We start from the raw sequence: 25,408 nt of genomic DNA, 5'->3' as shown, positions 1-25,408 counted from the left end.
ATAAGAGTTGGTAGGAGCTCCCCATCTTCTCGAAGTTGCTTCTACCTAATTCTCTCTTTTTAAAGATACATGGGCATGAAATTGTTTAAAAAATTAACTATATTCTGTCAATAAACAAATGAAAGCAGTATTAAATAAATAAATTATTCTGCTATTTTCCAATCAATAATAAAAATCAGTGTGTCCAAAATGCTGGTCACCCCTCCACTCAACTCAAATAATTACTTGTAATCTCAAAATAACCTTTCAACGAAAGGTGACATGACAATTATTTCTAGAGAATTGTTGAGTGGAAGACAAACGGAGGCCCAGATATTGTTTTAGGGATCAGATTGAACGTTGTTTATCTTCACAAATAAAATGGGCCTGTCTTGTCCATGGACGGTGCACTGCTTTTATGTAATGCAATCACATATTGACACGTGGAGGAAGATGGGCTAAAGGAAAAATGATGGTGGCCCTGCCTTTGCAAAGGTTAATGGAAACTTAGGGCTGATGATGCAAAATGGTCAAATTTTTAATATTTATTTATACAAACATGGATTTCAAGGATGCCATTCTTAGCTGTTGTATTAAGTTGGATCATACATTTCATTATACCGAAATATTAATGAAAAAATTTATATACAGTTCACTGTATAAATTAAGTAATTTTTTAATATTATGCAATAATTATTTATACAAATATGGATCTCAAGGATGGGATTTTTAGCTGTTGTATTACGTTAGATCATGCATTTCATTCTGATGCATGAACTGTAAAAATGAACTGTAAAAACTAAGCAATTTTTCAATATTATGCAATTACTCATGTTTGACTTTTAAGGATTTCCTGTTTTTCTGTTATGCCGTCGTGTAAGCAGCTTCTGCTGTAAGTAATCGCTTCATATATCAAAGTTGAAGCCAATTTGTATTTAGCTTTAAACTCTTTGATGACCAATCTGAGTCACCCTACTCTTCATTCAAAAAGAAAATCAGCCGAATAATGAAGACAAAACCTTAAAAAACGGAAATGGGACATGCCATAGCGTCTAGAATAATCGGTAACTACATTCATTGTATGTAGACGTTTTCTCGTTCATAAATAAATGTATATATATATACTCATTGCCCCCTCTCATTTCTTGCATTAAGCAAAAGCTCTGTTTTTCATTTGTGAAGAGGAAGCTCATAAATGGCTCCTGCTCTTGCTGATTTTTCTTTCTTCTCACAGCCTTCCATTTTGCCGGCGTACAAGAAGAAGAGCGCCAAGGAGGATCTAAGCGTAGACATAGAACAATTAGAAATAGAGGCCCTCAGATCTGAGAATTTGAAGCTGCAAAGAATTGTGGAGGAAAGCCAACGGTACAAAGCGGAATTGATGGCGGATTTGGAGAAGGTGAGGATGAGATTGTTAATGACGGAAGAAGCGGAGGAGCACCTCTGTTCACAGCTTGGAGAGCTGGAAGCGGAATCAGTTCTTCAGGCGCGGGATTATAATCACCAAATCAATTCTCTGAAACAGCAATTGGCGCAAATGCAAGATCTTCTTGCACGATTTCAACGCAATTGCTGATAATGATTTTGGTAAACACAAAATTAAAATTGTTGTTGTAAAATGGAACATTTGATTGTGCATATTGTATGTGTTGTACAAGTTTTCCTGTCATGCGAATCTGTGATGAGGACTAAACTTGGGGAATGAATGAAAGAAATTAGTTTTTTTTAATGAATGTGTAATTTTGCAATGTACAAAACGAGATCAACGCAGATAGACGCTCGGCTTTATTTAACAGATCTCATCTTTTTTCTTCTGGTTGTTGTGCAGTTTTATCAGTAAATTTTGAACCAGAAGAATTAGGGTGGAAACAGAGATCCATACTTTTAGTAGGGTGGAAACAGAGATCCATACTTTTAGTTTGGCTTTGAATATATAAAACATTTACCAGCTTTATTAAAAAACAGGTCGCATACGCAACTACAAATTGAGACTTGTAATAACTTTACTATGGTTAGTGTTGGATATTTATATTCGAGAAATGAATGTATTTTTTTGGTCTATTTTGATTATGGCCCCACTCCTACTTTGTTATTGTTCGAGATTATAACTTAATCTACTGTTTGGTTAAGAAAAAAAAATTAAATTAATTTATTTTTTTGATGTAGTTTAATAAAAAAATGGCGAGTAAACAATTTATCTTATTATCTATTATCATCTATTTTGAAAGTACATTTTCAAGTGTAACAATTTTGACATAAGAAATATAACATTTATAATATATCAAATAAAAAAGTATTTAAAAATTAGTTATAATATCATGTAATAAATGAAAGAGGACAAACTATCATGTACAAATCAAGAGTACTAGGAAATATTTATCAAAACATGAACTATAATTGATATAGAACAAAAGCAACAATTTGAAAGAATATATATTGACATTTGTTATAGGATTCTTAATGGAATAGTTGAAGAGATAAAAAAATTTGTTGATAACATTATTTTAAAAATAATTAATTATTTTCTATGGTATTAGATGAAATATATTTGGGGTATGGACTTTCTTCATTTTTTATATTATGAAAAAACAAAAAAATAAGAAAGAAAAAAAAAGGATAGAAAAGAAAACTTCACAAATTAAAAAAAACAAATTATTCAACTTTTATCCTAAATTAAATGTTCTTAAACTCTTTAAAAAAATTGAAAGATGAAAGCCTAAATATTGATCTTATAAAAAATTAAAAAAATGAATTTAAAAGTGTAAAGCTTAAAAAAATGTGAATATATAAATACATGAGGAATTCACCTCATAAACTTATTAATATGTTACAAAATTCACTTATTAAACTTATTAATTTGTTACCTTCCCCTCCTAGTACATGATATGTTTTTTAATGGGGATATAGAACAAAACAACTTTTCTATCATGTATTTTGAAGAGTGGACAATCACTCTCTATGATGTCTATTTGGTCATAGGCATCCTACTTATGGGGCCAAATTTTATTGAATCAATTGATCTTGGATCAAAAGAGAGCCTTATATATATGATATTTTTGAGGCAATCAATTTAGTGACTAGAAAGGTGTGAAGGCATGCACATGCTTCTTTATAGTTAGCCTCCAATCATTTGATGATTGTAGAAAGATAGAGTTTATGATCAAGGAGTCAACATTTTGGCTCAAGTATGTTGTGATGTTTATTAGATTATTTGATGGATTTTAGATTTGGTTAATTATCCATCCTTGATCATGGGGTGGATTCTAGATCAATATAATTCATTTTTAATTTGGTTTGTGCTAATCTATAATCCTCTAACCTTGAGTATTATAAGGTGGGAAAGTGTGAGTTAATTCAAAGGTAGTATATGGTAGGGGCCAACCTAATAGATACAATCTTGATAGGTGACCCTTAAAGTACATTGAGATGGATAGACTTTGGATATGCATCAATATAACATGAGAATATTGTAGAGGAAATTTTTTCTTCATAAACACAAGTGAATAGTGGAGTTTCACATCATAACCCAAGGTTTATAGTGACAATATATGAATTTGTGACATAGATAGGCCATAGTGATTCAATGTCACACAATGCATTGGAATATAAGAATTGGGATTTTAACATGTAGATTTTAGTGGAATCAAGTGAGAAGGAGAAATATAGAAGTGATGATAAATAAGCTCATAATAAGGAAAAAATGATCATAATCTTAATCGACTATTAAACTAACAACAAAAAAATTTGATTAACAAAATATATGGGTGGTCCTAGAACTAGATCAAGAATGGCCAACAAGTCAAACTTGGAGTAAAGGATTGCATCCTTGGTAAGGATGGCATTTTGAAGTGAGCAAGAATCTTGATTGTTTCATCTAACTTCTGCTTGTTTGTTCTTTTCTTAGAGACTCATTTTTCTTGTATGTTTACTTTTCTTCCCCACTCCATTGAAATATCACATCTTAGTATACTACATAGATTAGATAATAAATATAAAATCAACATATTGGTATGTTATTTTAAAATTAAAAATAAATAATAATTTAATAATAAATTATTATTGGGAGTTACTTACCCAAATGAGGGTAGTTTGGATAATTGATAGAATGCAATCAATGTAAAAATTGACTCAATGAAAATAATATGTTATATACTTTATGTTTGCAGCAATGGTGTGATATTTAGCATAATAATGTATATTCTCTACCAAATTTCAATTGAGTATTAGAGAAAGGTGTGTAAGAAATAACATAAGATGGTAATTATGAGAAGCTAACGTAAAAATGATAGTGATACAAAGAGTTGTTAAATATGGTTGTACCTCTATGAAGATATCCTAATCAATGCAACTGACAACTTTACTAGTTGTGTAAATATAGAGAATTCATGAATCATAATTACAATTGAAGATTTGTATTAACTGAACTATGGTTAGGGCTTGGACATTTGTGGTTGATAAATGTTATAAAATAATAACTTGGCAAAAATATTATTACACATCCTTCAAATCTTAGTCAACAAATGTTGTTAGCAATCACTTTTGAGATAAAAGATTGAAACAAATTTATCTTATTAATATAAATAAATGTCAAGTAGTGATAAATTTGTTATTGTGATATATTTGATATTATAGTTATGAGATAAAAGTTTGGAATAAATTTATTTCAAAGTAAAGAACTAAAAGAACTAAACTAAACACTTTAATTTATACTAGACTATTGAAATAAAAATAAAATAATTTTTTATATTTATATCTACATGCTCAGTCTAAATAGAAACTCAACTAGCAATAAATCCTTCATAATTAATAAATTTTAATGGAAAGAAAAATAGAATGAAAAGCAAATAAATTCTTCTACCATTTCGTAACCAATAAAAATCAATAATCAATAAAAATCAATGTCTCCCAATTGCTAGTCATTCGTACTCATTAACTATATTTAATTCGAAAAAGTAATGTTTTAATGGAGGGTGACATCACCTGTTATTAAAAAAAATTGTGTCATTTTCAGTACGTATCTTACAATTAGAATTATTGAGTGGGAGACAACACAGGCCCAGATATTTTGTGACAGATGTTTATCCACACAAATAAATTGGGCCTATCTTGTCCATAATAGTTAATGCATAAAAAGGCCAATTTCAAACGAGTTTTGTAAAAGCAATTTTTCAATACAATGGACCAGGTTGTATTCATCCTATTTAAACATTATTGTTTTTTCATTATTTCAAAAATTAAATATTTATCTTATTTTAATAGTTATAATTGAATTTTTTTTTAATTACATGACGTTTAAAAATAGTTCATAATACTAAAAAATGTTCTTACTATTTTCAATTGAATTTTTTTAATATGACAAAAAAAATTATCTTTATCTTTCTCATACTTGAGAGAATGTAAAGAATAACAAACCAAATCATTCAAATTGTTATACAACAAGCTTATTTTTTTTAGAGATATAATTCTGTCAATTTCAATTCTAGATAGTTTTAATGGATTGGATGTCTTTATTCACGACACTTTTAGTCAAAGGATGATTGCTTGTTTATATGCATTCTCCCTCATAATATTGTAATCTAGTACATAAAAATAAAAATGCTAATAACTATGTTATTTAATTGTATCCACAAAAAAACAAGATCTAACATATTTCTACAAGTACTAACTCTATTGAATTTTGTTAACCCACTATTAATGGTGTGCAAGATGTTGCTTCCTCCTTTAGCTTAAAATAGGTATGCGAGGGAATACAATCCCTTTTATATAATCTAGGTTAATTAAAATAAGTATATGTAAATAAAGCATAATACTTTAGATTTAAATAACTTTACGAGAAATGATAATTATAATAAATATTTAGAAATTAAATGAGGAGGGTTAGGGAATTGGATTTTAAAATAATGCTACATGTATTCTACTCATTGATGGTCTAGAAATCAACACTCATAGTTTGAAGAATGTCTTAGGTTTTGAGAAATCATAAAATGTTGTGTCGGTCAAATTTGTATTGTGTGGGATCTGTCCCATGCTTTATAGAAATGAATTGATGAGTGCAATGACCAAGTTGCAATGCATGTGATTGATCTAGCTAATTGTAAACTATTAAAATTTATATCACCTCAAATTTGATGTATGCTAAAGAATAAGGACTACTTTGTAATATAAAAACCTTTGATAGATTACTGCATCACAAGATCTATGTTCTTCTAGGTCAACTTTATGATCATGGATTACTATTGAAGATACTATTTTCATGCATGTAAGTGTTCTAGACAACATAGCATAAAATTGTGCTTCCTTCTAGTGTTCCAAGTCAAAATATTCAAGTCAAATGATTTGAACTTATGCTCTTGATTTTTTTTTCCCATTTTATAGCTTGTGAATTAATTACAAATTACATGTATTTAAATAGATCAAGACATGATAATAAGAACTATACAAATGTGTACTAAGTCAACTCATAATAGTTAGTGATCAAGGTGAGAGATGACATATTTTGAATTAACTTTTAAAAATTTTGTGGTCAATTCTAAGAGAATCAAGGTCAAAACCATGTACTATAATATTGCTTTGGGACAAATGGTGGGGAATGACAATATGGATATTGGTCTAAGTAATAGTAAATGTGTGGAAATGTGTTTAAATGAGGATGGATAAAGGATTGAGGAATCAACCCAACTTTGTACAATAGTGCACCATTTGTTGATATATAATTTATTTAGATGCTATATTAAAATGACCACTATACTTATTTGTTCAACAATAGCTTAATATCTTGAATATTTACAAGCTTCAACTTTTTTGCTAACTAATAGTGTAGGGCAATAACATAATGCAAAGCCCTTCAAGTCATTTTTGTTTCAATTACTTTAGATGATTGCAATTTATTATAGAGATTAAAAAAGTTTATTTTTCATATAGCTTCAATTCGCTAAGTTGTTTGTAATTTACACTATAATTTAAAAGTTGTGTTATTTCATAGTTTAAATTTTGATGACAATTATTATATTAAAATATCTTATTTTAACATAATTTTTTTGATCAATATACTTTATTTTAACATAATTTCAATGAACCTGATTGTCAATTATTGTTTGCAAAGTTGGGAATAATTTTGTTCTAAAGTTGACCTAGCATCTATATTAGTATTTGAATACACAAAATTTGTCAATTAGTATTTGAATAAAATATTAGTATTTATCAATTAATCAATTTTGTTCATGTCCCCCTTTTTAGCACGACTCACCAATATTTATTGTGGAGATTGAATACACATTTACATTGAGTTGTCATTTATGATGTTCTTGTTATCAAATATAATTGCACTAAGAGAAATACAAGTTGATGGTATCCCCTATTTTATATAGAAATAAAATATCAAATAAATTTATAATGTCAATTGGCCCTTGTTTTGTTGGTGAAGTTGAATAGTTTTGAATGAGACCACCAAAAATTGAGTCTTGTTGAATGCAAAGCTTCGAGATCATAAAAATTGAGGTGGGGATTGCGCCTTGGGCAACTTTGATAGAATAGATACCCCTCAATCCTCGACTCTTAATCGAAGATGTTCAACCTATAACTTGTACTTATCAAATAATTAAACAAATTTGAATTTAATATAAAATCCTTAAAAAGAAAATAATTTAATAATTTCTCTATACCTTTAAAATTAAAAAAAAGCCACATAAAAAAACATTTTGACTATTTTTCCATTCTCCCAGTAGACATTTTACGATAATTGATCTCTCTTGGTGAAGCCAATTTGTATTTGATATTAAAGTCTTTAGATGATCAATCTGAGTCGCGACTGTTCAAATTTGACTTTCCTTAAAAAGTAATCAACATAATGGAGGCTAATAGCATAAACAAAGGTAAAATGGAATATGCCATTGCATCTAAAATAACCGATAACTAGATTCATTGTATGTAGACGTTTTCTTGTTCGTAATGAAATATATATATCCATAATAGACATTTTACGATAATTGATCTTTCATGGTGAAGCCAATTTGTATTTGATATTAAAGTCTTTAGATGATCAATCTGAGTCACGACTGTTCAAATTTGACTTTCCTTAAAAAGTAATCAACATACTGGAGGCTAATAGCATAAACAAAGGTAAAATGGAATATGCCATAGCATCTAAAATAACCGATAACTAGATTCATTGTATGTAGACGTTTTATTGTTCGTAATGAAATATATATATCCATTGCCCTTTCTCATTACTTGCATTAAGCAAAGTCTCAGATTTTTATTTGTGAATGGGAAATTCATAATGTTTGCTGCTCTTGCTGATTTTTCATTTTTCTCACAGCCTTCCATTGTGCCGGCAAATAGGAAGAAAAACGCCAAGGAGGATCCAAGCGCAGCGATTGAGCGGCTGGAAATTGAGGCCCTCAGATCTGAGAATTTGAAGTTGCAAAGGCTGGTGGCGGAAAGCCAACGATACGAAGCAGATTTAATGGCAGATTTAGAGAAGGCGAGGATGAGATTGTTAATGACGGAAGAAGCAGAGGAGCACCTCTGTTCACAGCTTGGAGAGTTGGAGGCAGACTCTGTTCTTCAGGCGCGGGATAACAATCAGCACGTCGATTCTCTGAAGCAGCAATTGGCGCAAATGCAAGATCTTCTTGCACAATTTCATCGCAATTGCTGATAATAAATTTGATGCTAGAAAACTAGAATTGTTGCTGTAAAATGAGAGATTTGATTGTGTATATTGTTTGTATTGTACAAGTTTTCCTTTCATGGAAATCTGTGATGAGGACAAAATTTGGGGAATGAATGCGTAATTCTCCAATCTACAAAACTAGATCAACGGAGGAAGACGCGCGGCATTATTTAATAGATCTCATCTTTTGTCTTCTGGTTGTTGTGTAGTTTTTTCTGTAAATTTTTAACCAGAGGAATTAGGGTTGAAACAGATATCCGTACTTTTATTTTGGCTGTTAAGAGATATACGATTGCCAACTTTGTTTGTTATGAAACAGAGGTATGCGCATAGCATTCGTGAATCAGATAACGGATTGCAATTACAAGAGTTGTATTAACTTAACTGTGGTTAGGGTTTGGACATTTGTGGTTGAAAAATAAAGGTATATTTTTAAAAGTTAAGACAAAATGTTACTGGCCAAAACGTTATCACACATCCTCGAAAGTTTAGTCAACAAAGGTCGGCAATCTTCAAATATTTTTTTAATATATTTATATACTTTTAGGAGGATTATTCATCTCTTGAATTAAGAGTCAAAGAATGAAGATTATAATATATTTGACATAAGAGTTATTCAAAATAATAATTGTTTATGAGTGAAAAAATTGTTTATGAGAGGTTAAAATATATTTAATTTTAAAGTAAAGAAGAAAAGATTCAATAGTTAAGTGTCTTAATTTTCTTTTTTTTTAACAAAATGTATAATTTGTTACAACAATTTACTTGACAAGTCTCTTACTTATAATTAAAGTTTTAGGGTACATCTTCAAATATGATGCATGCTATTTGTTGAGATGCCTAAATATTTTTTAAAAAGTAGAATCCTAATTGTGTATTAAGTCAATGTTTGATTGGTGTTGTTTTTTAGATTAAGGAATACATTTTTTTGATGAATAGGCCTTCTCTATTAAGTATAAATATTAAGGAATACATTTCATTAAATTATGGTTTTTTAAATCTAAGAAATAAATTTCATTCATTTAACTATTAGGAAAAATATTGGACATTAAGTCACAAATGCTATAAACAACTATTAGAATATTTTTAAACTCTTAGAATATTCAAATATAGTTTATTATAAGGAATAGTTGATAAAGTTATGTATTGGTTTTCATTGTAATTTTTTTTTTTTTAATTAAACAAAGTTGATTACAAACTAAATATTTTATTTTATTGTAAATTTTTCAAACTTTGGTTTTTTAGATTTTAATAATTATAATATATATATGAAGTTCTATTTACTAGCAATTCCACCTTAGCATCTACAATGTCTTTTTGTCTAATATTTAAATTTACATTTATAAGTTCTAGGGCTAGTTATATGGTAATAAAATTAAATTGGTTCAACTATAGACCGAGATATCTAAGCTAAGCTAAGTAGGTAAGTGTTCAAATTATTTTTTAGGTTTTCACACCAAAATGTGTCACATCTATATTAGTCATTGCTCTAAGGATAACCTAGTCTAACCAACTCTACACTACTCATTTCTCTAAGAACAATCATTTCTATAGAAAAGGTAGCCATCATCTCTAACACATAAAATAGATCTAACATTTCGTTAGTATGTAAAGTCGAACGAATTTAGCATAATAATTTATGATACATTGAAAACTCCACATGGTTTTTACAATAAGTATTATGAATTTTAAGAGGTACTCATTATTTGGCTTGATTCCAAGATGCCAATTCTTAACTTTAAATATCTTTTACATTGGGTGATACTCTAGAGTTAGATGCCAAAATTGTTGATTTTCCTCCTTGTCTTTATCTTCTTACAAGTGTTGTATCCAATGTTTTACGATTTATATTGAAATCATTACAAGTTTGTCTCATAAAATGACCCTTTCTCAAATGATGGCTTACTAACGAGGATGTGATTATTATATGATCATATCTCTTATCTTTTTCCTTGCTAGTTTTTCCAATAGAATTGAGAGCATTAACAAGACTTTTGACAATAATGGAGTTTTCTTTGTCTTTTGGCTCACATGAACCTTTAATTTGGCTAGCAAAGGTCTCATTTTTGTGTATCTTTAGTAGTTGTACAAAAAATTGGCATTGCTCGGTCAATGTCTTATTGCTAAAATATTCATTGAAAAATTGTAAGGTCTTCATTTCTCATGTAATTAACATTCATTTATTTCATAATTTTCCATATTTTTATTTTGAATGTTATCAAACATTTTCATCTTCAATGTCAATTCCAACATTTTCAATATCAATTTTAACATTTTCATTTTTATTTTCTGAAATAACATTTACAGGTGGAGAAGAGGCCTCACCTTGACCAATATTCAACATACCTTGTCTTCTCTTCCTATGAAATTCTCTATCTTTTTCTCTATATGCTTCAATTTTCTCTATGATGAGTTTTCTCTTATCTTTTTCACTTATGACGATTGCTGCTCCCCATTATACCTACAAAAGGATGCACAAAAATGATTGATAAATTGAATTTTGTATGAAAGAGTGCACCAAAATTTGAATTTTGAACATTTGTATCAGATAAAAAACCCATGTTTGTCGACTACAAAAGGAATATGGGGACCATTGGAATGCTCAAAATTGCCCACTGTCTTTTTTTGTACGCTCACCAAATGGATATCAGTTACAAAAACAAATATTAGTTAGGAATGGATATTCCTTCCTAACTAATATTCATTCAGTTTTCACAAAAAAGATTGCAATGGATTTTCCTTGGCCTCTTTTTGTTTTTACATGGAAAAGGTATCTAATATCCAATCCTATTGATATTTGTTTTATGTCCATATATATATAAAGTGAGGGGAGAGAGAGTGATGGGAGAGAGAAAGGATGGAGAGGTAGAGAGGGAATGAGTGACAAACCTATAGAGGGGGAGAGAGTGTGTTAGGGAGATACCTAGAGAGGGAAGACAAAATGTGTGTGTGTGTGTAAGAGAGAGAGAGAGAGAGAGAGAGAGAGAGAGAGAGAGAGAGAGAGAGAGAGAGAGAGAGAGAGAGAGAGAGAGAGAGAGAGAGAGAGAGAGAGAGAGAGAGAGAGAGAGAGAGAGAGAGAGAGAGAGAGAGAGAGAGAGAGGTAAAGATGTGGTAAAGTGAGGGGCTTCTCAAAATAAAATTGTACACCATCAATAATAGAAGGAGGTTTCTTAGTAGTTCCACCTTTCTCAAAACATTTACCCCATTCTAAAAATTCATCACACAGTATCAATTGGAAAAAATGTTAAAAAGAAACTCTCATCTTCTTAAAAAATTAGGATGTTTTTATTCTAGAACATATCATTGACTATATTAGTATCAAATATGATGCATCCAAGCCTTAACATATCACATAAACCTACAATAAGACCTAGATATTCTAATAATAGACCTTTTGAAACTACCTCAACAAATTTAGTTGCTAAGCACATCTTTTCATTTTGGTTGTGTACATAATTGCAAAGGATTTAGTGGATTCATATGCTAGAGACTCCAAAAGAGCTCTCACAATTTGATGCCTTCTATCTATTGACAATTTGAAGGATGTATATGAAAGATATCCAATGATAATTATATACAAATCTTTCTTGAATTGATCCTCTCCTACTTGAATCTTGAGAAAATAGTTGTCACTTGAAATAGATACCTCTTTTTTCTTTACTTCTTCTGATAGTTTTTGAGCTCTAAGTGACTCATACATTGAGAACAACAAGTCCAATGGTATCTTGGTATTCGAAGGGTTAGGATGCCAAGAAAATTTGACCTTTTAGAAGCTTTTTTGAATAATGAGCTTTCAATGAAAGATTGTCAAGAATAAAAGTTTCATTAACCACACATAATTGGATAGTTCCACTACTTGTGTGAGTTGGCAACTTTAGACCTTTCTTTCATAACAATATTATTATAGGTGAAGGGGACAGACTAAATAATTCACTTCTCTCATTGCTCATGTTCTGAAATGCTATATCCTAGGACACCGAGACTACATTCACTCAGAGATTTTCATTTTGGAGCTCTTCACAAATGGAGAGTATTAATTTTGGACATAAACAAAGTGACTTCTAGATGAATGTGAGAAAGATGATCTCACACTCCTTCCACTTTTTTGGATTGTAAAGGAAGAATTATAATAATATTGGGAAGCTCTGTTTTGCATTGGCTACCATATACCTTTTTGAGATCTTTAACATTTGGCTTGTCAATCCACTCAAGAACTATAAACCCAATTTTTACCCCAATGGTTGCAATGGTGAGAGGGGGGAGGGAGAGATATAGAGAGATATGTGGAGGAAAGAAATAAAGAGAGGGGAAGGGAGAGAGGTACAAAGAGGTAGAGAAAGACCTAGAGAGGGGACATATGGTAGGAAGAGATTTAGAGAGGGAAGAGAGAATGAGAGAGAGAGAATTTAATTAGAGGGAGGGGAAAGTGGGGAGAGGGAAGTATCAACAAAGGGAGAGGGAAAGAGAGGTTAGAGAGATATAGTAATTAGGGGGGAAGAGAGAATGCAAGAGAGTTTAGGGTAATTAGGGGGTAGGAGGAGAGGGGGAGAGGGGAAAGTATCAACAAAGGGAGAGAGGGAGAGATAGGGAGAGAGGTAAAGAGAGAGGGTAATTAGGGGGAGAGGAAAGTATCAACAAAGAGAGAGAAGGGCACAAGGGGACATAAAGATCTAAGGGCAAAGGGAAGGGAAAAATATAGAGAGAAAGGAAGAGGGGTCCAGTAGGATAGTAGGAGAGGGAGGTTGGGAGGGAGTGAGTTCAAGGTGGAAGTACTACATAGGTAGAGAGAGAGAGATGAGGAGAGTTGGGTACATACAGGTATAAGGTGGGAGGGATAGCAGGACATGTAGACCTATAGACACATGGATAGAGTGTCCAAAAGGGAGAGTACAAGAGGGATAGAGGGAAAAATAATTTATTTAATATATAAAATGTTATATAAAGCACATATATAATATTTTTTGATATACATTACAAATTATATATATGGGCATGTGCAGGATCATGAGGGGCCAAAAAGTGTTGATATTATACTAAAGTCCCGATTGATAGGCTTATTGAAAAAGTGGAGATATTAGGACTAAAGTCCTAATTGATAGGTTGATTGAAAAATATCTATAAATTTCAAATGGTATCACATTTTTTGAATCCAAAACATGTGTCACATTATAAGCTTCATATACTATAGGATTGAAAAAAAAATGAATTTCATAAAGTTTTGATCAAGTTATGGTGGTTAGACATATAAATTTTTAAATTTTTAAAAAGTTGTAGTATAAAAATCATAATTAATTATTTATTTATAAAAAAAGACAAAAAAACATGTTTTACATCTAGACATGAGTCTTCTACTTATATATAAAATCTTATAAAAATATATTATGATTTTATTGTGGTTAGGGTGGTCAGAAAGTCACTTGCTTCTTATCTTTTTCCTAAAATTTTAGTACTACTGCATTGAAATTTAATTTTTTAGAAAATGACTAGTATCTTAGAAACTACATTAAATTTTCTATAGATTCTATTCTTACATATTTTTGAAATAATGTTGGTAACTTATTCAAAATTTTATGTCAAGTTGCTTAACTCAGTTTTTTTCTAATTTTCATTGCCACTTAAGGGCCTGCTTGACCCACCATGATCCTGCACATACCCATATATGTGTGTGTGTGTAAGAGATTATAATTTATTATACATTATAGACTAACAAATTATGTATAATAAATAAACTAATAAATAATAAAAAAGCACACAAAAAAAATGGATATCCAAGAGAAACTAATATTCATTTTCTATGACAAAAACCTATAGCCTTGGGATTTGCCCTAGGATTGTGTTGGGATTTGGCTTGGACATGCCAAACTTGGAAAGTCAACACAAAAAATGTGTTTAGAGTTTTTTCTTGGTTTTTCAAACTTCACCCATGTGGCTTCTACATACATTATGACTAAAGTCCTAATTGATAGACTAATTGAAAAACACCTATAACTCTCAAACGGTTTCAAATTTTCTGAATCTGAAAGATGCACCAAATTCTATGCTTCACATACTATAGGATTAAAAAAAGTGAAATTAATAAAGTTTTGACCAAGTTATGGTTGTTAGTGCTGGAAATTAACACTCATCCGGTGGATACTGATGCGTGAATAATGGTCTAGGGTTGTCATTGATGGCAACTCTCCTTGTAAATCTTAACTGATAATCACGGATTTTGATATCCGAAAGTTATTGTGATCCGGTGACAAACTACCGATATTTCAGGATAAGCAATGCAGTTTTGGTTCGGAAGCTTTCCAGTGATTGTGGTGGTAAGATTCGTGCATGGGGTGATAGGGACAACTTGTGGAAATTATTTTGACATCATTTGATGGATCCGCATATGTTTTGATGATATGGTTCAAGCCGACTCATGATAACACGTTACACTACAGGCCGATTTGACAATTGTTTATTTTGTGATTGCAGATATATAAGAACGACGTAGAAGATCTTTTTAATGTGTGGTATGAAGTGATATGAGCAAGTTGTGATCGAGAAATCCTTTTGGTGTAGTTTCACATGCGCATTCTTGATCCGGTAGTTGACTGAGATAGAAAACATAGCAGAGTGGTATAGTCAGACTTTATGCACTTAACTAGAACTCATCCAGGTATTGCTCGATGATATTTTGGAGTTCAATTATTATAATTCATCATTTTAAATGATTTGTAAGGCAGTGAGCCTTCCGAATTATTGTATCTTGAGTTGTAAGCTCTAGGTAGTGTGCCTAAATGCTAGTGCATTCCACTTTTGTAATATTATTTTGCTACTAGACATAGTAGAATAATATTGTGGGTTCAAATCCCACCGTGGTTTTTCCCATTTTGGTTTCCACGTAAAAATCTTGGTGTTATGATTTTGTGGTTGATTATCTTATGTTTCTGCACTTTACTTTCTTGCATATGCTTCTAGTGGTTTCAGAATAAGTCAGAAAATTTATTTGTTGGTAGATCACTAATTCACCCCCCCTCTTAGTGATCCTTAATTTCAACAATTTGTATCAGAGCCTAGTTCCTCTGAGGAAGCCTAACCACTTGAGGAAGGTCCGAGAGATTGAATCAATGGATTCCGGCTTTCAGAGACAACTTTGTGTGGTACTTGAGGATTTTGATGCAGTAAGAAATGAGATAAGCTCCTTAAAGAGAAACTTGAATGTAGCTGAAGACTTCATTAATGATTTGAAAGATGAGGTCAACACTTCAAGAGAGAAGAGGAAATAGATGATGGACAAGTTGAAGGAGAAAGAAGATCAAAGCATGGAAAATCGGGACAAAGCTGATGAATGTGACAAGCTTTCTAGAGAGAATGTTGTATTGAAGAATGAAATGTAGTCCATTATGATGAAGCCGACTAAGGATATTGAAGACTGGAAGAAGAATGAAGAGAATTTGACTCAATCATTGAAGGACAACAGATGAATGCTTCAGGCTTACCTATGAGAATGATCAGTTGAAGCTTGAGTTGACACAATCAAGGAATAATGGTCAAGAACTTGAGAGACAGATTGTTTCCCTAAGAGATGAACTTGCTATTGCGAATGAGTAAAGAGAAAAATTCAATGCTAGCTCAACAAGGCTTGATGAGATGTTGGAAAGTTAGAGACATGGAAAAGACATGCAAGGACTTGGATTTGAGAAGGGAGAATCCTCCGAATCTGGACAAGGCAATGCAAAACCTAATCATAAGAAGAGAAAGAATCCTCCGGTAAGACAACCTAATGCCTATAAATTCAATGGTAGATGTTTACCCTGCAATAAATTTGGTCATATGGAAAATCAATGCAGAAGTAGGATGAATAATGAAATTAACAATGTGAAAAATGGTCCTAACTTCATTAGTCAGTGTTTCATATGCAATAATTTTGGTCACAAGTCAAACATGTGCAGAGAAGTAATGAATAATTTTTAGAACAAGAGATGTTATGCTTGTGGGATGTTTGGACATATATCTAACCAATACAGGATGAGACCAAATCAGATGAATTTCAAACCTATGTAGAGAAGTGTTGTTTGTCATACATGCAACAAAACTAGTCACATTGCAAAGTATTGCAAAAGCAAGAATAATGCTTTGGTAAACAAAGAGAATTCAGATGAGAAAGGAAAAGTGAAAGTAGAAGAGATTAGAGATAAGAATGAGAAGATGTGGGTTAGAAAAGATGAATTCAAGACAGACTATGGATCTGCACTTGAATCCGGTGTAGGATCTTCATCTGGTAACTAAGGCATTTGGCCTTAGGGGTAGCATTTTTATGCAAAATCTTGCAGAGCCCCCTAGAGAGATTTGTGATCGATCAAGGTTGATTGCAGATGATTGGAGATTATAATTCAAAAGTCTTAATGCCAATCTTTGAATCTGGTTGAATGGATTATGTTGAACAAGGCATCCCGTTGAATCTTACTAGTGCATTTATGTCAGCTTAAAATTAGGGTTTACGAGGTTAAAAAGGAAAAATGTGAATCATTTGTCACATTGTGAGTGAAGAGTTGAATTAGGAGAGGAAGGCGAACTAGTTTCCAAGGTGATCAAAAGCTTTGAGGTGATCCAACAAAGATTATTGTGCATCTGTCAGGAACTAGAGGTATTTATAGAAGTACATTTTGAACCCTAAATTTTTTGAAATGACATCTTCTTCTGTTAATACGCCTTTGGTAGTTGAGGTTTCTGAAAGAGCAAGGCCACAATTCAAGAAACATCCATTTAAGTTAGTTGAGGATGATCCAAACGGTGCTTTCTCGTTTGTACCATATGGAGTTCTACATGTTGATGATGTGAGAGCTCATATTCACTGCAACATTGAAGAGACCGAAAATGAGGCAATCCTAGCACTTTATAATAGACATCTCTGGTACAAAGATGGAAACCTCAAACTAGAAAATGCTTGGTTGCAGAGGAAGGGTTTCACACAATGTGTTCACTTCCTTTTGTTTGATGAAGATGAGTGGGTGAGATACATTCTAAGCCGTGTGCATGATGAGTTTATTTGGCTGGACAAACCTTACAAGATAACCAAGTAGGCCATCCATGCAGCCACTTGCCTGAATCAAACCGGTGACAAACCTAATTTGAGGAAGGTAACGAACCCTACTATCACAAAGCTAACCAGTGTGCAATTTGATAATAGATCTATGACCATTGATGATATCCTATAGAATGATGTGAGATTTGCATCCATGATCATTGGATATAAATTTTACCAGTCTAGTAGACCGAAATCTGTCTCCGGTACAACAATTTATGTAACATATCAGATGGTGAAGGATGATATACAATATGATCTATGTTCAGTTCTTCTTGAAGAGCTTCTCAACAATTTAAAGAAGATTAAATCAGATAAGAAGAATGTTTTTAAATTTGGTTCTCTAATCATCTGTCTTGAACTTTATTTCATGAATGAGATTCCTAAATAGGGAGAGTTCAATGGGCATTTGACTTACCGATGGCCACCCAAATCAAGAAAGGTATGTAGAGATTGGGAAATAGGGAGAATCAGACTGCTTCCCTATGGATATTTTTCAAAATCTTCCAAGGAAAAATGAAGGATAGGGAAAGGATTCCTATGCAAGTGGTGGAGAAGTATAAAAACTCTTATCTGTTTCATGGTTGACAAGGACCAATGCCATATGGAGGCAGTAGAGCCCAGGACTATTTGGATTTTACCAATGGGATATGAGGTTGATGCACAAACACTTTACATCTATGCTCAACATCTTTTGACCAAATCGATGGATCCAAATGAACCAAGATTTGGCACCTTCAAGGAGAAGGATATGGAGTTACATGAGAAGTTCACCCAACCGACAAGAAAAAGAAAAGTATCCAAAATGGCTAAAGAAGTGGTTGTGCAGATGGGATTCACTAGAGAGGAATTCAAGCAAGCGAGGGAAAAGGGAGCACAAATGGAAGAATCAAAGAAGCCTAAGGCTAAACTGGTTCCTTCTAAGGCAAAGCCTAAGGAGACCAAGTCTGCCCCTACTCCGGTGAAGCCTTCTACAGGTCAAAGATAATCTGGCAAAGGAGTTTTGAAGTAGAAAGAGAAACTAAAGAGGACATATGTTGTATCTTCGGTTGCCTCTAAGATTGAGTTAGATGAGGCAGCAAAAAAAACTAAGAAGAAAGGAGAATTTGTAAGGGGGTGAGCTCACAATGCTAGTTCCCACTTTTTCACACATCCTGATTTTTGCTGAAATCATACATTTTTAGAAAATATAATGATTTAATCTTTAAGAGGTCCCTTTTGAAGTAATTAATTGAAGAGAGTTAGATCAAAGGCTCTTAGATCAAATTTTCTTGGATAGAACCTCTCTACTTCTAAATCATACTTGCAATGGATTCTCCTTGCATCTATCAAATGCTAATTAAAAACCAATTTTTCATTAGCTTTTGGGGGGTCAAATGAATTCATTTAAAAAAAAATATTTTTTAAAGTATTTAGCCCTTATTATAAGCTTTCCAAATAGCATAATTTTTAATATATTTAATTTCATTAATATATTTTTATTTTATTTCTTATGAATGTAGGGTTTTCACCGAACATGAACTTCTTTGTTCAATGCTTATGGAAAAATAGTAAACATCACCCAAAAAATTCTGAAAAATATTTATGCACTAGGTATTGAAGTCCTCTTTCCAACAAAAAAAATAAAATTGATTTTCATTACATATAGAACAAGTTATGTAATATCAAATGGACATATGTCAAAATTACAATTAACTCAACTTCGAATCTTAATAAAATATTAAATATTGAAAATAATGTTACAAAACCAATTGAAAACACTAGATATGGATGTTACAAAACCAAATTCAAAAGAACCATGTTCATATCTATTATAGAAAAAAAGTATTATGCTATAAAGAGTGAGCATGACTCTTTAAAAATGTTGTTTTTTGAAGAAAACTAGTTTTCGAGGGAGATAAAAAAATGGAAGCAAATTGATTTCAAAAATTATCAAAAAAATATTTTTAGAATCTACATACAAAATGACACAAATTACTACTTCACATCATCTATAAATTCCTTACAGTTTAGAAGTAATAGGTGTTGAACTTGAAGTTTTTTCTAAAAATGAATATTGCAATGTCAAAGTTGGCAAAAAAGTGTAACCCACTATTGTGGGTTCACCCAAGGGTGATTAGGAAACCACAATTTGGTGGAGCTCAGTAGAGCAAGAAGACTAAATCTAAACCTACTCTAACCAGAATACCTAAGAGGGGAAGAAAGCTTAGGACCGAGATTGATGAAGACCTTGAGTTCGGTGATCTGCAAGGTAAATATACCTTTGTCCCCCCATTGACAACATATCAATTGATTGATGAAATAATTGTTGATGGTAATCTGAAAAACATTGGAGCATTTTATGAAAATCTTATTGAGGATGATCAAAAGAAAGTTGAGGAAGCCATTGTTTTGCATTTACACAACTTCAACAAATCCTTGATTGAATTGGAACGTAGCATCTCAAAGGATCTGTACAACATTCTTGATCCTAGGAGGTTGACCACTAGCAGAGCAGATAAAGAGATGAAAGAGCTTGAACTGATAAATGTCTACACTTGTATCTCTCAAGAAGAATCACATAGACTCATTGAGGAAGCCAATAAAAAGGAATTGAAGAAGTAAGGAAAGAAACTGAAGAAATATGAAAAAGGATCGTAAAGAACAACCCTCTATGTAATGATGCTGCTCAAAAGAAGACACTTCCCATCTGGAAGTACATGCAGGTGTCCCAGATGATCAGAAAGATGAAACTCAAACTATGACACACCCGATAGATCAGCAAAATGTAACTCTTGATGTTGAGATTAGTGAGAATATTCCGGTGGAAGGGAATATTGGAGAATTTCTTGAGATTCCAAAGGATAATAATGCACCAAGTGGTGACACTAGTGCATAGGATAAAGGGGATGATGTAGAGGAAGAAGAACTAGAGAAGAAAAAGGTGCAGGATAAGGGAAAAGAGGTGGATAAAGGAAAGAAAATTCCTGATACTCTGACAATTGACACTCCCAAGGACAAACAAAAAAAGTTCCTACCTTAAATTTCAATTAATCTTGATGGCCCTTTGGATATTGGACAAATGTCTCCAGCTGAAAAGATGATGGTTGCACTTGTAGTTTAGGCCGAAGCCAATCAAGATCTGGTTAAATCTGAAAGTGAAGACAAAAAGATTATTCAGATGTCTATTGATGTTTTATAAAAGGTGGTACCAGACCTGCAACTAGATCCCAATTCTAATCCCCCCGGTAAATTATTGCAGTTGATTAATAATGTAAATACCAATTTTGAATCATTAGAAAAGTCTACCACCAAGCGGGTATTAGATAGATTTAAGGAGGTTTGTATGCAGACATTTCGGAAGATGATAGACGATGACATAGTGAGATTAAACAAGGGTTTGCAAACAACCTCATAGGCACTAACTAAAGGTGGTAAGATATATAAGTCTTGTCTTATTTTTCCCAAATTCACAATTGATATAGACAAGAAGATTGGTATTTGTTAGGGTAAGCTAGCTGGAATTTCACAGTCATTTGACTCAAATGTATCCCTAACCAACATCATAGAAGGGCAAGTAATGGCTCTAAATGATCAAATCGCAAGCCTTAATGCATATAAAGATATAATTTTGAGGAGAGTTGGTGAACTCTAGAACCCGATTGCCCCCCGAATGGACACCCTATTGAGTAATAAAGTAGATTGTATGAAGGCTATGCAACAACCTATTTTGACTAAATTAAAGGATGTGGAGATTCATGCCTATGTTTTCAATGCATTCATCATAGTTTTGGACAACTTGAAGAATGGGTGGGATACTCACCTAGTATTTTTGAAGATTATTTTTGCAGATATCTTCAAGTATGTATAGTATATCCGATATACACTCTTGTACATAAGTTTTTGAGGAGCACTCATCTTTGGCATTACTGTCAAAGGGGGAGAGTAGAGTGAAAAATGTACAAGGGGATACAAGTTTCTGGGTTGATAGGTTGCTACATGTTTTTGAGGTTTTTATCTAAGGGGGAGCCTTATAAATTTTGATCCGGTGTACAGGTTTCAACACTTAGTCATTTTTCACGAGTGTTGCCATCAATGCCAAAGGGGGAGATTGTTGGCAATTGACACTCATTCGGTGGATACTGAAACATGAATAATGGTCTAGGATTATCATTGATGGTAACTCTCCTTGGAAATCCTATCTAGTAATCACGAATTTTGATATCCGGAAGTTACTGTGATCTGGTGACAGACTACCGGTATTTCAGGATAAGCAGTGCAATTTTGGTCCGAAAGCTTTCCGGTGATTGTGGTGGTGAGATTCATGCATGGGATGATAGGGCCGACTTGTGGAAATAATTTTGACATAATTTGATGGATCCACATATGTTTTGATGAACTAGCTCAAGCCGAATCATGATTACACTATAGGTCGACTTGACAATTGTTTATTTTGTGATTGTGGATATATAAGACCAGTGTAGAAGATCTTTTTAATGTGTGGTATGAAGTGATATGAGCGAGTTGTGATTGAGAAAGCCTTTTTCCATAGTTTCACATGTGCATTCTTGATTAGGTAGTTGACTGAGACAAAGAACAGAGCAGAGTAGCAGAGGTGGTACAGTCAGACTTATGCACTTAAGCGGAACTCATCCAGGCATTTTTCAATGCTATTTTGGAGTTAAATAATTTTAATTCATCATTGTAAATGATTTGTAAGGAAGTGAGCCTTCCGGATATTGTATCTTGAGTTGTAAGCTCTAGGCAATGTGCCTGATTGCTAGTGCATTCCACTTTTGTAATATTGTTTTGCTACTGGCCATAGTAGAATAATATTGTGGGTTCATATCCCACCATGGTTTGTCCCATTTGGGTTTCCACGTAAAAAATGTTGGTGTTATGATTTTGTGGTTGATTATCTTGTGTTTCTACACTTTACTTTCTTGCATATGCTTCTGGTGGTTTTAGGATAAGTCAAAAAATTTATTTGCTCATAGATCACTGATTGAAGCCCCCCCCCTCTTAGTGATCCTTGATTCCAACAATTAGACATACAAGTTTTTTATATTTTTAAAAAGTTCTAGTAAAAAATTCATAACTAGTTATTTGCTTAGAAAAAAATTACAAAAAATATGTGATACATGCTCTGACATTATTAAAGCCCCCTCCCTTTGACTTGAAGCCTTGAAATAGAGTCCCTCTACTTATATTTAAAGTGTTATAAAAAATATTATGTATATATTATACTTAGGTTGGTTAGACATACACCTTCTTTTTATCTGTAGTGTCATAAAATTACGACCCTAGCAATTTACAACTGCATTAGGGTCCTCATGCATGCAAACTTGAATCCTCTAGCCTAATCGGAGACCAAAGAGTGCTCAGCTTGTGAAAACTGCTTCTTCATTGGCCTCTGCATCACTCTGTTTGCACTCTGCCCTGGAGAAAGGGGTAGGACAAGGGCATGGTGCCTTTGTCCCCCCTTGGACAGGGGTGTGGTGCCCTTTTCCTCTTAGGTCAGGGGCATGGTGCCCTTGTCCCTGCTCTATTTTGGGGCAAGACCTTTCTAGAGCAAGCATTGTGGGTTGTGCAGTGAGTGGGAAATCTCCCCGATGTCGGCCCATGACAAAATTCAAATCCTTCAAACATGTATTTAAGGGGGAATGTGCTCTCCAATTTGCATAAGTTGGATGAGTGGGGAATTCACAAGCGATCAAGCATTCAAGAGAATTCAAGCATTCAAGCATTCTTTTCCAACATTGAGCATTCTCAAGTCTCCCTTCAAGGCTAGGTATTACATTCAAGTCAAGGATTCAACCATTGAAGAGTAGATTGATTCCAACATACAATTCCATACAAGAATTTCTATCCACATTGCTACTACAACCTCCCTTGAGGTGATTTACAATTCAGTCTTTCATTTACATCTACTTGCAAGTACTTTATTTCATTACTTGGTTAATTCCAAAAATGGGGTTTGACCTAAAGGAAAACCCCCAATCCCAACACATTTCCCTCTCTTTTATGTCTGTAGGTTGCAGGTGCGCAACTGTACTTTCAGATTCAGGCTTCATTTGCAGAGGCGGAAAAACCCTTTTCATTTTGTGGATTTTTTGGAGGACCATGTACATTCCCGCCATGGTCCGAACAACTTTTCATCAAATTCACAGGGCAACTTCATCTCAATATTTTACTGCTAAATACAGGTGCACAACTTTATCCCATATTCAGATCTCAAGTTATAGTCGATTCTTTGTCACTTTTACACTACATAATTGAATCAATTTCCTTTCTAAATCAAACAAGGAATAAGGGGATCAACTTAACATTCTTAATTCATTCAGAATTCAATCTATTATCTTTGTGTGGAGATTGAATCTAGTGAATTACCCCTTATCTCCCTAATATAATGGTGAAAAGTGTTTGATGGGTAATCAATAGTGAAACTCTCATCTCTCTTTGAGGGAAAGGGTTAGTTTTCCTCTTGATCTATCACTCATCATTTTCCCACCATTACATTTTGGTGAACCCAACGTCTTGCATGCTATCCTTTGAACAACATTGCATATTTTTCATTTACAAGTTTCAACTTTCTGCAAACTTAGTGGTTAATTCTTTAAAAACCCTAGTTTTTAAAATTAAAATTGAACTTGTGATTTGTAAAAATTGCTTGTGGTTATCTTAGATTTGAAAATTGCTTTGTTTATCAAATTCAATTTCTTCATTGTCTTGTTCAATTTATAAATTAAAATTTACAAAATTAAGAGGTTACTTGTTCAAACCCTAATTTTTAAAGATCATATTGAACTTGTGCAAAAATTGGATTTCCATTTAATTTTTAGATTTTTGATTGTTCTCAGATTTGTTTTCAGTTCTGCAATTCAATTTTTCAATTTTCCCCCTTTTTACCAAAATTCAAATTTCAAAATTAAGTGGTTAGGTCATCAAACCCCAATTTTTAAAAATAATTGGATTTTGTGTGAATTTCAAATCAATTTCATTTACATTCAGATTTATAAACATTTTCCAAGGTGTCCATATCCATTAGGTTTGACCCTTTTCGAAATTGCAATTCAATTTCTCTTTTTCTTCAAAACCCTAATAGGGTCCTATTTTCACCTTTGTGCCTTTATTTCGCCCATCTAGAGATTGTAAAATTTGCCAATTTTTTGGGGTTAGCTTTAAAATCATTGTAATATCCATCCCTGAAAATTTTGAAAAAAGTTGGTTGGACCATGTGCGTTCCCACCACGGTCCTTGATGTTTTCCCCAAATTTTTGGGAGACTGTTATGACTGTATTTATTAGCCAAATCCGAAAGATTGGCTAATTTTATCGATTTTCCATCCCTCTAGAGTCAGAGATACCTTCAAAATTCCACATTTCAACTTTCAAGAAAAATTTTAAAATTAAGAGGGTAATTATAGTTTGCCCTGATTTTAAAAATTCTAATTTTAAAATTAAGTGGTATTCCTTTGGCCCTACTTTTAAAATTCCAAATTTCCTCTCATTTTTTTTTGGAAAGTGTGTCATCCTCTTCCTCCAACAAAGTTCAAATTGTGTAATCATTATTTTCTTAAATTTTGCATTACTCAATTTTTATAAGCCTTGTCCTACAATTCAAAATTCAAATTTTCCCTCTAGTGCATGAGTTTTACCACTATTAGTCCTACCTATCCTATTCCCATTAGACAAAGCATTAGAATTAAGGCTTCCCAA

General features: G+C 32.6%; 2 protein-coding genes across 2 annotated transcripts; both read left to right on the top strand.

Moving 5' to 3' along the window:
- Nucleotides 1–1,132: 1,132 nt before the first annotated feature.
- On the top strand, nt 1,133–1,708 carry LOC131874754 (protein RESPONSE TO LOW SULFUR 4-like). The gene has a single exon (XM_059218666.1). It carries the CDS (start codon nt 1,175–1,177, stop codon nt 1,553–1,555), a length of 381 nt encoding a protein of 126 aa, XP_059074649.1. The 5' UTR covers nt 1,133–1,174; the 3' UTR covers nt 1,556–1,708.
- Nucleotides 1,709–8,193: 6,485 nt separating this feature from the next.
- Nucleotides 8,194–8,923, top strand: LOC131071538 (protein RESPONSE TO LOW SULFUR 4). The gene has a single exon (XM_058007436.2). It carries the CDS (start codon nt 8,258–8,260, stop codon nt 8,636–8,638), a length of 381 nt encoding a protein of 126 aa, XP_057863419.1. The 5' UTR covers nt 8,194–8,257; the 3' UTR covers nt 8,639–8,923.
- Nucleotides 8,924–25,408: the final 16,485 nt, after the last annotated feature.

This window comes from Cryptomeria japonica, chromosome 1, assembly GCF_030272615.1.
Source record: "Cryptomeria japonica chromosome 1, Sugi_1.0, whole genome shotgun sequence".
Classification (NCBI taxonomy): Eukaryota; Viridiplantae; Streptophyta; class Pinopsida; order Cupressales; family Cupressaceae; genus Cryptomeria; species Cryptomeria japonica.
This window is presented reverse-complemented; position numbering and strand designations above follow the sequence as displayed.